Raw genomic sequence first — 12,732 nt, 5'->3', positions numbered from 1 at the left:
AATTAAGTTTTTTTAGACAGAACTTAAAGGAGTTAGAGGACCACTGAAGTGGTAAACAATTGAACATATTGCTGTAGTTTTGATGTTTATAAACGTTCATGTGTTATTAATATTTATTGATTTATTGCTCTTATAAATTAAGAATTCAATTTTTAAAACATAGCAACATAAAACTAAGTAACATGATAGAGTTAAACAACTTCAGGACATCTTAACTTCGAAATAATAAAAGTCTATAGTAAGCGACAATTGAGTATATTCTAGAAAGAGAAGGATATAATAAAACAGTAAAAATAATACATCATTTTAGAATTTAAATATGTCTTGATAATAACTGAAAGAACTTCAATCTTATTAGTCACTTTTTATTTAGATGGAAGATATTATTTTCAATAACTTATTTATAAATTTGTAGTTTTCGTCTGTTGAATTAATTTTTTTTTGTATTGGACAAAAGTCACAAAAAGTATGAAAAAACTGATAACTCTTGATTTCATTTAAATGATTTAATTAATGTTGATTTTTCTAAATGTGTATGTATCTTACTTCTTCTGCAGTCTGAGTTGCCATAAAAAAAGACAACAATTTTGAATAAACCAATGTACATTTCATAATTCAAAATTAATTAAGCAATATTTAATTTTGTTTTATTGACTTTTACGAAAAATGTGAAACTTTTATCAGTTTAAGTAAATTCTAACTTAATTCTTTTAATTAGTTATTACTAATTTTTCTCTTACTGAATAATGTATATTGTTTTAATTATATTCAGTTCTATATAGTAAAGTTGATTTTAATATTAGATAGATTTAAAAATATTTTCAATATATTTTATTTTTGTATCAATAAATATTATTTGTATATTTGCAGGTCCAGGCAGTCAGTATTGTAAGTATAAGTTTATTTGTTTTATTTGAAATATACATAAAAATAACCATGTTTGAAATATTTTTAATTCCAAAAAACGCGATTTTATTATTCGATTCATTCTTAATTTATTTGTTTATTTGTATTTGTCGTTGTCTATCAACAAAAGAAAGTTGCATGTAAATAAAAATTCCTGTTTCATATTTAATAAAAACATTTATTAATTTAGTTGTTACATAGAATTACATAAATATTCAACTAGTAACAATGATAAATAAGTCAATGAAATTAACAACTGATCATCGCTGTTGTCTACTTATTCTAATCAATAATAAATAAATAGTATAATATTCTACACAGTAGTAGTAGTAGTAGTAGTAGTAGTAAGTATGGAGATTATGCCTTACAAGTAAATTATCAACTATTCTTGCTAATTCATTCCGAAGTCGAAGCGAACGCAACTTATGGGGAAAGTCTCTTAGTTGAAAAATTGGCATTAAAACATTCATTAAATTACATTTAATATTATTCGAATACGAATACGTTTACGGATTTAATAATCTTCAATTAACTAACATCACGTCGATTCCCTATTTCTTATACTTGTATTGAGAGCTAAAGAAATTCGATAAGATTCCTAAAATATTTCTGTCCGGCTGATTACCTCGCAGCGTGAATTTGGCAAGAGCGTCGCTGACTCTCTGTAGAGTGTCGGAGTCTTTGTTTCTGCCTTGTGGGGCAGGAGGAGCTTTCGGGGTGCTGGTTTCCTCCAAAAGCTCTTTGAATATTTCATCCGCCTCTTTTTGTTCTTCTTCCGGAGTCATGGTTCTTTCGGTGTTTTCGGCGTTCAATTCTCTATCCAACTGTTTGAAAACTTCAGCTGCCTCATCGTCTGCGTTGTTCTCACGTTTGCCGATCAACTTTATTTTCTCGGGTTTTGGTAATTCCTCGGGCATTGTGGTGGATTCTGCGTCCGTAGGTTTTGGTGGAGTTTTTATTATTTCGACGTCTTTGTTTATTCCAGGTTTTATTGGGTCATCCGTTTTGTGTATTTCACCAATGAATTCGACATCGTTTGCTATGTTAACTGTAGTAGCTTCAACGCTGCCGGTGTTGTCGACTGATTTGGTCTCTTTTAACATGTCCTTTAATTCTGTAGTTTCATTTTCCAAACTAATATTCTCGTCAGACTTTAGAGGAGAATGATTATTATACCTTTCGGTAGTTTTCTCACCACTTTCCTCAGTACTTTCCTCCACAGTTTCAACAGATCGATTGATAATCGAGGTTCCCTTTATAGTTGTTGTTTCAGTAGTTGTGTCTATTTTTTCAGTTGTCAATTCGATTTTCTCATTTAACTTTACACTAGTTGTTTCAAGTGTTTCCGTAGTAGTTCCTGTGGTACTTTCGACAGTTGTTTCAGTTACCTCTTCGGTTGTCGTCTCACTTGGCCCACCTTCAGAAGCAACGGCCTTAAAATCTTCAACACCACCCGGCTGGGTCATACTATCATTTTTTAACCATTCACTGTGAGTTGTATTTTCAGGTACGGTTTTATTGTTGCGTATGTCGAGTATTTCAGGAAGGATTTTCATCTCTATAATGTCTTCGGTTATGTTTACTTTGTCGAAATCATTATCGAATCTGTGAGAAGAATCATCCGTATGACCAATTTCTTCAGGAATTATCATTATCTCTGGGATCGGTGGGTACTCAGGATTTTGTTCTGGAACATCTAATTTGCTACTTTCTGTTGGTAAATCCGTACTGGAACTTGGTTTTCCTTCCGTCGAAGTCGGAATATTAATGTGACTATCTGTTGTGGTTGTTAAGCTTTCAGGGGCATCTGATGTGACTGCAGCTTCTGTAGTACTAATAATACTCTCTATTGAACTAGTGATTGTTGTCGTAGTGGTACCTGCAGTTGTAGTAGCCTCAGAAGTTGAGAGTTCCTGAGTAGTACTCGAAGGCTGCTCCGTTGTCGTAGTGGTCGTCTCCACGTTATTTTTTTTCTTAACCAGCGACAAAATATGAGACGATTCGGAAGTCTTCAGTTCCAAATCGTTCGAGTCCGTCAAATTGGTCGCTTCACCGTCTGTTTCGGGAAAACGTTGTTGGTCACTTTCGTCGTGAGTTTCGGCACTTTCTTCGAAGCCTCTTTGCAAACCTTCCGCGCCGATTATAGTAATAACTGACGTGGGTGTGCTAGTATCTTTTTCCGGGATGAGTTCCCCCTTTTTCAAGAAAAGTAGTTTGTCGCCAATTCTCAAAACTGGCGGAGGCTGTTGGAACACTTCGGAAATCTCGCTTGAATCGGGCTCCGCATCTGTCACCACTAAATCATTGTCTTTAGCATCCTCATGGTCTTTGGCTTCTTCGATAATTAATTGGCCTTGTGTCTGGGGATTGTCGTCTGATTTAGGGGAAGCGGTAATGGGTATTTCTTTGATTTCAGGAATTATTTCTTGTATTGTTATCTTCGGTTCACTCATGTTGTCGATTGGCTTTTGTAAATCTTCCACTTCTGACTGACCATTTTGTAGCAGTTTGTGATTGTTTGCCAGTTCTAGAGTTAATTGTTCCTCGAATTGTTTATTAACTGATTTCTCATCATCGTGTATTTCGTTTGTGGTCTGACCTAAGAATGTTTCGTTGGTCGTTTGGGTGATTGAGGGAAGAGGCAGAACTTCCAATGTCTGTTGGTCTACATTAGTCATGGTTAACTCTGTAGTATACTGAGCTCCTTCAAGGAGAGCATCTGAAATTATAATAATATAAGTAAATTATAAAATATTCTAATAAGTAGTCAATTACCAATTGGTGGACAGTGGTCATATTTTGGACAACATGTTCCTGGCACTCGTTTTCCTTCGCAGTCTTTTCTTATGTAGCATGTAACTTCGGCACATTGGATCTCACCACCTCTGCAGTAACATACTTTGCATTCTCCTCCTAGAGTGGTTTCTAACTTTTCCCCATTGGCGTATGTGTTCCCATTGTGTTGACATTCTAAAATAAATAAATTTCTCATTAATAAAAATATGGATTTTTTTAACTCAAAAGAGAAAGAGAATTTATTATTCAAACAGAAATTGAAATTAATTTTAATTATCGTGAAATAAATATAAATAACGAAACATTTTCCTGGTTTATCTGGATTATAAAATGCATAAATAATTATTGGATGTGACCCAAAACGAGGTAAATTGTGAATGATTAAACGTTGAAATTACAACTGATTAATGAACACGATTTTATAATTAAAAGGGACTGGGGGAGAACGTCATCCCGACTCATGCAAATTATGTAACCGATGAATCTCTTTAAATTAAACAATACACGCCACGTCCTCTGCCCATTTACCCTATCAATCAATCTTGGTACTGATTGAAAAAACCTCGTTATTTACATTTCCCCAGTTTTGAGCTCAACGTGTATAATTCTTTGAGGGGAGGGGGGTGAAAATTTAATCAAAATTTGCTGCGATTGTGAAACGATATTGATGAAGGCTTTTTGAATAAATTCCACCACCTACTCTCGTATATTTGAGTCGCTTTTGTTCTGTTTAAATTATTTTCTTTCACTAATATCCGACTCGAATTTACCATTGACTGTACACCAACTTGTACAGTTGAATAAAACTCGTTTTGTGTGATTGTGAATACATCCGCAAATTTTGTGTAAATATGCGAACCACTCTAGTGGTTTAATTAAACAAACTCTATGTACCTTTCGTGGCTTTAAAATGGCAAACTAAATAATGGAAACACGGCATCTGCAAAGATTAATGTTACGATGACACGATAAAATATCCAGAAGCCGCGGACATTATAAGTTCCTCTGTTTTATTGTAAGTTTGCCAAAATAATCAGGTTGTCGGCGTTAGCACATGATTTATATGTCTGAATTTACAGAAAGTGACTGTGGACTTCTTATCATAAACTTTATGATTTATTGGATAAGTTTAATGGGCTTGCACAACCATATTCCTGTATGCCCTTTTTAGGCTGTGTCCTCTGGAAATTTAATTGCTTTGTAAGTTCTCTGATGGGATTTACGTATGATTTACTCTTATTGTCACTAATAGAAAAGAAATGACAATGAAAGACCCTTAAAAAATCGGTCGGTTCATAAAATATTTAGAAATACGTTCCGGGAAATTTCCATCTCATTTAGAAATTTCCTCTGCAAAATTGACCTTAACACAAAGACCGTTTGGCGCATAAAATCCTTTTATCGGTGTAATTTCCTTGTTATCTCGACATGATTCCGTTATAAAATATATTACGAAAGCTTCATGGTGATACGGTCTTTGTGTAATTCTAGATTAGTCAGGAGTGAAATTTTTTGATAGCTCTACATTACGAGAGAAGTGGATAATTTGAATTTCCTAGATTAAATGTATATAGAAATATATTCATTGCCAAAGAGGAGAAGCTGGATGTAGAGAAAGGGGAAACTGATCAAGTACTAAATGAAAAAAGCAGCATTTAATATTATTGTTAGTTTTTGATGAAATTAGTTTTATTACTGATTTAAAAGTTCCATTGTTGATGCAATTTTTCTCAATTTATGCAGGAAATTACATTGCTTTTATAATTTATTTTTCTCCAACTTTTTTGACATTTATTCTGTTCCACATTTGTTCAACTTTTTATAATTATCCAGTATTATTTTAATAGCAACAAGTGCGCCCCGGGACGTCGTATTTTCAGGTAACAGATACCTCAATTTAGAACAAAGTTTCTCCACTAAACGTCGACTGGATTATTTTAAATGGTCCCAACGCTCCTTGCTCTCGCAGCTTCGTATGCCCCCTTTGCCCATGTATGAGACATAAAACGTCGCGCGTCGGGACTAATTACGTTTTGGGGCCCGTGACGTTGTCGTTATCTGAAGTTGAAATATTGCAGGAGCACCGGAACGCTAATTATTTCGGCGTTCGCCTAGACTAGGCGCCAATTAATTTACGTACACGTATTAAGCATAATATAATGCGTAGCCATTATGGGCGTCCGCCATCGAGAAGGCGCCAGATTATCCTTGTCACTTCCAAATGCCGAGTTATGATGGCCTAAATTTTAATCATCACGACGCTGAAGTTTTATGTTAATTGATGGGGAATTTATTAAATATCTTTGCGGTTCTTATTTCGGCTAAAATAGCATGGCAAATCGCCTCTCATTTTCTACATCGACATTTTAATATGATTTAAATTCTACTCTGGGGTCTACTCCTTGATAATGGATTTGCCACTGATGAATAAGTGGAATCTAAGGTTAAAAACTACTGTAAGTACTGTTTTATCTATAAACAAAATAGGGAGATTATTGAAGATCACTTAGAAGATGAATTAAGTTAGAAATTATACACTGGAAAATGATCTAGAAGAGTCTGCTTCTCATTAATGGATTTGCCATTGATGAACAAATGGAATCTGAGGTTAAAAACTACTGTAAACAACAAAATTATTGAACCTCACTTAAGAAGATGAATGAAGTTAGATATTATACATTGGAAAATAATCTAGAAGAGTCTGCTCCTTATTAATGGATTTGCCATTGATGAACAAGTGGAATCTGAGGTTAAAAACTACTGTAAGGACTGTTTTATCTATAAACAAAATAACGAAATTATTGAACATCACTTACAAGATGAATCAAGTTAGAAAATAATCTAGAGAAGTCGACTCCTTATTAATGGATTTCAACGATTAGATCAGATAAAAAGTCTTACCACATTGATAATCAGGACAACAACTATTGGGTCGATGGATGGCTTTGCATCCCGGTTTTTTGGTGCACCTAATCGTCTCGCATTGGACACCTGGAGGTTGACAGCGACACTTCAGGCATGGTTGCTCGGCCGGCACCGTTTCATCCACTCCGTAAACCACGTCTCCCACAATGCAAACTAAAAAGATAATAACAAAAATTTGTAATTAAAAGTGCTGTTTAGGATTGTCCAGTGTAAATTATTAGAAGACAGTTTTCGAGTATTTGCGAGTTAAACCGGTGTCTCAGAAATTTATTTGGCACAACTTGGCGGCTGTGAGTCCTCACGGAGAAATATATGAGTCTGGGAATTCTACGCCACTTCCTGTCGTCGCCTTCGAAATACCTCCTTTGCTCCCAGTGATGAATATTTATACGTTCTTTTCGTTTATACGGGCATAAATTTGGATATAGGGAATATTTTAACTTTTTTGAGTCCTGGAGAAGACTTTATTTATTAAGAGTACCACGTTTGAATGAAACCCAATAATTATGAATAAAACTTACTGTGATTTCTTTTGTGATTGTAACTTACCCTGTGGTTGGTTTCCATCGGATTCCGGTTCCACATCCGGAGGATAAATTTCTCTGGCAATACGTCTGGACCTTATCGTTGGACCTGCACCAAAAATAAGGTTTTTAATACAAACATTCTGCACATAAATATATTCATTCAGTGTAGAAGAGTTTTACTTAAAGAAACTAATGGATAAAAACCATTCCGCATCAGTTGGTCGTGGAGACAATTTTATGGCCAGTACCAGAGTGGAAAATATATAAAAATGGGACACAAACAAGTAAACTGTCAATAAAATTCCGAAGAGAAATCAGTAACCGAAACATGTTCAAGTCATAACAAAAATTGGCCTCGCAGACTCCGGATCAGGAGCAATTTACTTTTACGTCCGGAAATGTGCGGGCCTAAAAAAAGCTTTTCGGATGCGGAGAGAAAAATCGACGATACCGCATTTCATTTGTGCGATTGTGTGCGGGGATTTGGGTCTTAGCGAAATGAGCAATTGGAAAAATCAAATCTATGATTTGTGGGAACGGTTTGTGCCGCAACAGCTCTAATGCAACACGGCAATAGCCGCAATTTTTATGTTTGCGCCCGAGGTGCGATACATTGTAATAATTATGGGTGTGCTTCCAGCACAAGGGAAAGCAAGATGTCATCTGAGGTTTTTTGGGTCAAATCGCCTGACCAGCGAATACACAATTGCTATTTTGCAACGTCATGTAACACTTTTATGATGTTTTGAGTTAATTTAGTTTGTGCGGGTAATTGCAGGCATCTCGCCGACCATTGTTGTTGAAGTTTCGCACATTTCCAAGCTGCTAGACGTTATTCTTTCCGGCGCGTGCCTCCAACAACTAAACTATTTTGTAACCGACTCCACAAGTGATACTCATCTCCATTGTTCGTAATATTATTTAGAAAAAACTATCGTAATTGTAATGGAACTGTTTGTTGGTGTGTTGGTAATAGGCTGTGTGATATTGTGTTTATTTTTATCTGATTTCAACACCTTAGAATTATAATAAAAATTGTTGCAGGCAAGATGGCATATTTAGATGTTAAAATACAGCTGAGAAATACATTATATCTCTTAATATATATATTTTATATATTTTGTATATTTCATATATTTTACGTATTTTGTATATTTTGTATATTTTACATATTTTATATATTTTACATATTTTGTATATTTCATATATTTTACATATTTTGTATATTTTATATAACATGGCATTCTAAAATGACTTAAATGTTACATCAACATATATTTCCTCTCAAGATAGAAATTCAAATTATCTGTGTTAAGTTTAGTGTTGTTATTTTTTTGTTTGTTCAGTTAGACTTCACACATTGAAAAGGTTTCTGTTTCGATTTACCTATGGTTAAGGCACAGTGCAGATTTGAAAGCAAGAATCGCTGTCCTATTGAACGAAAGATGGATTTTTCGTGTTCTTGAATAAAGCTGTCTCTTTAAAATTGAAACATTTTATTTTGTTACTCCCTACTTCCGCCCACAGGCTATGCGATCAATAAATTTTGTTTTATATGATAAAACTAGCAAGTTTATTTGGAGAATCGCGTGTACAAGTTCATTAAACAAATTGCTTCCACTATCTATATAATTTGCAATTAGAAAAAGTAAACTAATGTTGTCTGCAATCTTTCAATCTGTTACACTCATGCACGATAAATGCATTTTTAAATAAATTCATCCCGCGAATTCAACCCGTGATAAAACTTCACGATCACGAATTTCATAAGTCGAGATCACACGTTATTGTTTTTAAAGTTGTCATAAAACTCCTCAGTTATATTAGATTTCAGTGGCGCGACTTTTGCTTGAAAGGACTAAGGGATTTTAGACAAAGCCAAATAAAAAAAGTTGTTTGAATGTTTTACGTGAGGAAAGCAATTATCACGATTATTTTTCTTTTATCATTGTCTCAAACTTTCCGCCTCGCAATTAATCTCCAGACGTAATTTTAACGTCGGATTGATATAATAATGACCGCAATTAACAATTAACTAACGCGCATAAGAATCACAATATTGCACAAATATCTCACGGCAAGATCTTACGAAAGATAACATCTGACTCCACGACATTATCGATTAATAACATATAATTAAACACATGTTGAATTTGCACATTTTCAGTGCACATCTCTTTTTTTCTCGAGTAACATTACAATGCGAGAATATAATCACTAATGGGTGTAGATGCGGCGGTAAAAAACCCAATCACGTTTGATGTATCTTTCTACCGCGGGCTACAATTCGAATGGGTCGCTCGTCGTTCTGAAATATTACACTTTGGAGCACGTGCCGGTCATTGAGACCCTCAAATCAGTGTTACGCCGAAGAGGCACTTTAATAAACCCCAATTTCGACCAGAGAGACTGTTACAAAATGTTAAATTTGTTGCTGTTTATTTGCTTTAAGGTATAACAGTATTAATTTGAAAATATTGCTTTAGACCGTTACATTTTAGTATTCATTCGTACGAAATTAAAATTTGTAAATGATATCTATGTGTGATAAATTCCAGAAGAAATAGGAAATACAATATATTTTATGGTTCTTACATAATAAATCAGAAAATGTCACACACACTCGACAGTTTATACGGAAACAGTTGGGAAAATTGAATGGGAAGAGAAAAAACATGAATGTGAATTTCAACATTTTATTTCAATTATTCATGCCACAGATCAAATGTAGTCGAATGCCTTGTATGTTTGTAGCTTGCTACATCATTATTTAATAAAAGTTTGTTTGTAATTCTGTTTGTATGTTCTGAATTCAAAATTAATTGCACAAAGTTCGATTTTTATTCTAATTTTAATTGCATTTAAAGCAGTATAATTACAAAATTTTAAATTAATATCTTGTAATTTTATAACTCTGTACAAGTATTATAAATTAATTAATATATATAATCAATCTCATGGTAATTGAAGATTAAACCAACGCATCTTTTTAATAATTAAAATATTAAATTAATATTAAAAATGATTTAAATAAAAATGTGTTAACTACGACTTTATTCTAAAGTATTAATTTATTTTTTCTTTTTAAAATATTTTTATTTATTTAAATTAAATACATTACATATTTTACAAGCAGTCAAATTAATTTATTGTTGAAAGACATTCGAAAAGTACTTTTTGAAGTGAGTACTAGTATATTTAAAACACTAAAATTTTGGTTAAAATAAAAATTAATTGAAATATATAACATGTAAAATATTAAATATCAAATATAATATACAAAATATGGAATATATATAAAATATGTAAAATATACAACATATACAAAATGTATAAAATATTAAAAATATATAATATATATAAAATATATAAAATATATAAATATACAAAATATAGAAAATATCTAAAATATAAAATATTTAAAATAACATATACAATTTATAAAATATACAAAATTTACAAAACATCTAAAATATGTAAAATATATAAAGTTTACTATATATACTATATATATTCAAAATATATAAAATATGTAAAGTATATAAAATTACAAATATACAAAATTTATAGCATATGTAAAATATATAAACTATGTAAAATATGTAAAATATATAAAATATATTATAATAAAACTGAAATATATATATATATTCATTTTAAAATATGTATATATACAATGTTTTTGAAAACATACATACATTTGAACGTTTCACTAATTGAATAATTATTCGATTACAAACTCTGAAATTCAAAGAAAACCTGAAGGTGAATTAACCTTATAATTATATTTTTGTCTGAAATTTGCATTATAGTGTCGTAATTTAAATTTTCGATGAAGTCTTTGACGTCGTGCTAATTTAAATGCGAAAGAATAATTTCTCATAATGGAAAACGAGATGTTTCAGCGTCGATTCAAGAACTGAAGAAATTTCAAGTAATTTTTTACCTTTAGACCTGAAATCTATTGAAATTTTCATATAAAAATTGTAAAATGTAGAAACTTGGTTTTTATTATATTATTTAAGAAAAAACTGATGCACTCATTGTAAAATTTCGTCATTATTTTGTGAGGTTTTCAAATCCAATTAGGTTATCAGAAGAGTTCTTTGATGCGGCATGAATTTGAATCGCAAAGAAAATCCGCAATAATGAAGATCGTCTTGTTCGATGTGCGGCGTATCCGAACGTCGACCTAAGAATATCATCAAAGGCTACATGTAAATACATGCAAATCCGTTAAATTAATGTGAGAGAGCCGAAAAACAAATGCACATTCGCGTCACGCTCGAGATAAGTGAGATCGTTACACCGGCGTTTGCATAAAATTGTTCCTGCACCTAAGAATTACGACTTTCCAAAAAGGGTACAACACAACGCGGCGAAATAGTTTCAAAGTTGTTCAGCTCGCGAATTTCTGAATTGTCCTTTTACCCGAATACGGCCGATGGGTGCTTTTATTAGCACAAACAAATAATACTCTCACGACTTAGATCTTGATGGCCGGGCCGGAAATTTACGTAAATCCATCTTGTCTGCTGTTTTGGTAAATAAGGCAATCTTTCTGGCCGTAACTTCCCCATAAATAATATATACGAAACATCCCGGTTCTTCATTATTTACTCGCATGATTTACCGCCGTTGGTATTAAGGCGGTTCATCCGTAAATAAAGAATGCTTCGTGCAGTCGTTTGGCAATGTGATGATGAATAATGTCGGTCAGGAAGAGGTATTTTCATGACTCAATTTAGTGCAATTAATGTTCATCCGGTATTGCCTGGCTTTGCTACTTACTTCGTTAGTCATCTTTATTATGGAATATGTCGATTTCTGATTTCCGAACAACATATTGTTTTACGCTCGCCTTGTTATTGGCCAATTATTCATGTAAAAAGTGTTACTCATAACAATTTTTATGCAACAACAATTATAGTGATTTATGCTTCAATGGCGTAATTATTACATTGTTTACAATCATTTTTATCGGATATATTAACGAAGATCTTAAGATACCAATTATTTAAATGGGAGTGTGGATAAATAATTAAAATAATGTGTTAATTAAATTAATTTCTTTCAAAAATTTTTTATTTTTTATTTGTTCTTGAATAACCTAAAACAGTTTCAAATTTGTTTATTAATTTATTTTAATATATTATACATTAGGAAGTAATAATTTTTTGTATTATTTAAAAGCTATAACATTCGAAATTATTTTTTTAATTACAGCTATTGAATAATTTTTCAGCAATTGTCCAAAGTAGTAAGAAGGATTTAATATAGAAATCTGTAACTTGTTTGGGTCTGTGTAGTAACCAATAGATGGCGGTAAAAACGGATGTTAAATTTAATTAATGCAATATATGTAGTGTAGTAATAAAATATTACAGATTACTTTACCATTAAAATTCTCATCAAACTACTTTTTGTGGAATCTTTTTTGGAGAAAGATAAAATTTGTTTACTCAAAAATTATTGTTTCTTCTTGGTCTTCCAGTTTTATTATTATTAAATCATTTTTGAAAAACTTTGAAAGTATTTTACCAATAATTTTTTGTGGTACCATCCATTTCCAAGCAAA

The 12,732-nt window shown here is 32.2% G+C and overlaps 1 protein-coding gene across 1 annotated transcript in view; it reads right to left on the bottom strand.

The window, feature by feature from the left end:
- Positions 1 to 1,063: 1,063 nt before the first annotated feature.
- The window catches only part of LOC109609553 (papilin), a 45,011-nt gene continuing 33,342 nt past the window's right edge, over positions 1,064 to 12,732 (bottom strand). The window contains exons 3-6 of the mRNA XM_049967792.1: positions 7,177 to 7,260; positions 6,604 to 6,780; positions 3,682 to 3,876; positions 1,064 to 3,625 (exon numbers count right to left, since the gene is read on the bottom strand). Coding sequence (XP_049823749.1) covers positions 1,458 to 3,625; positions 3,682 to 3,876; positions 6,604 to 6,780; positions 7,177 to 7,260 — 2,624 coding nt within the window. The 3' untranslated portion in view covers positions 1,064 to 1,457. The remainder of the gene's footprint in view (positions 3,626 to 3,681; positions 3,877 to 6,603; positions 6,781 to 7,176; positions 7,261 to 12,732) is intronic.

This window comes from Aethina tumida, chromosome 5, assembly GCF_024364675.1.
Source record: "Aethina tumida isolate Nest 87 chromosome 5, icAetTumi1.1, whole genome shotgun sequence".
In the NCBI taxonomy this organism is placed as follows: Eukaryota; Metazoa; Arthropoda; class Insecta; order Coleoptera; family Nitidulidae; genus Aethina; species Aethina tumida.
Note: the sequence above shows the minus strand (reverse complement) of the source record. Positions and strands in the feature narration are given on the sequence as shown.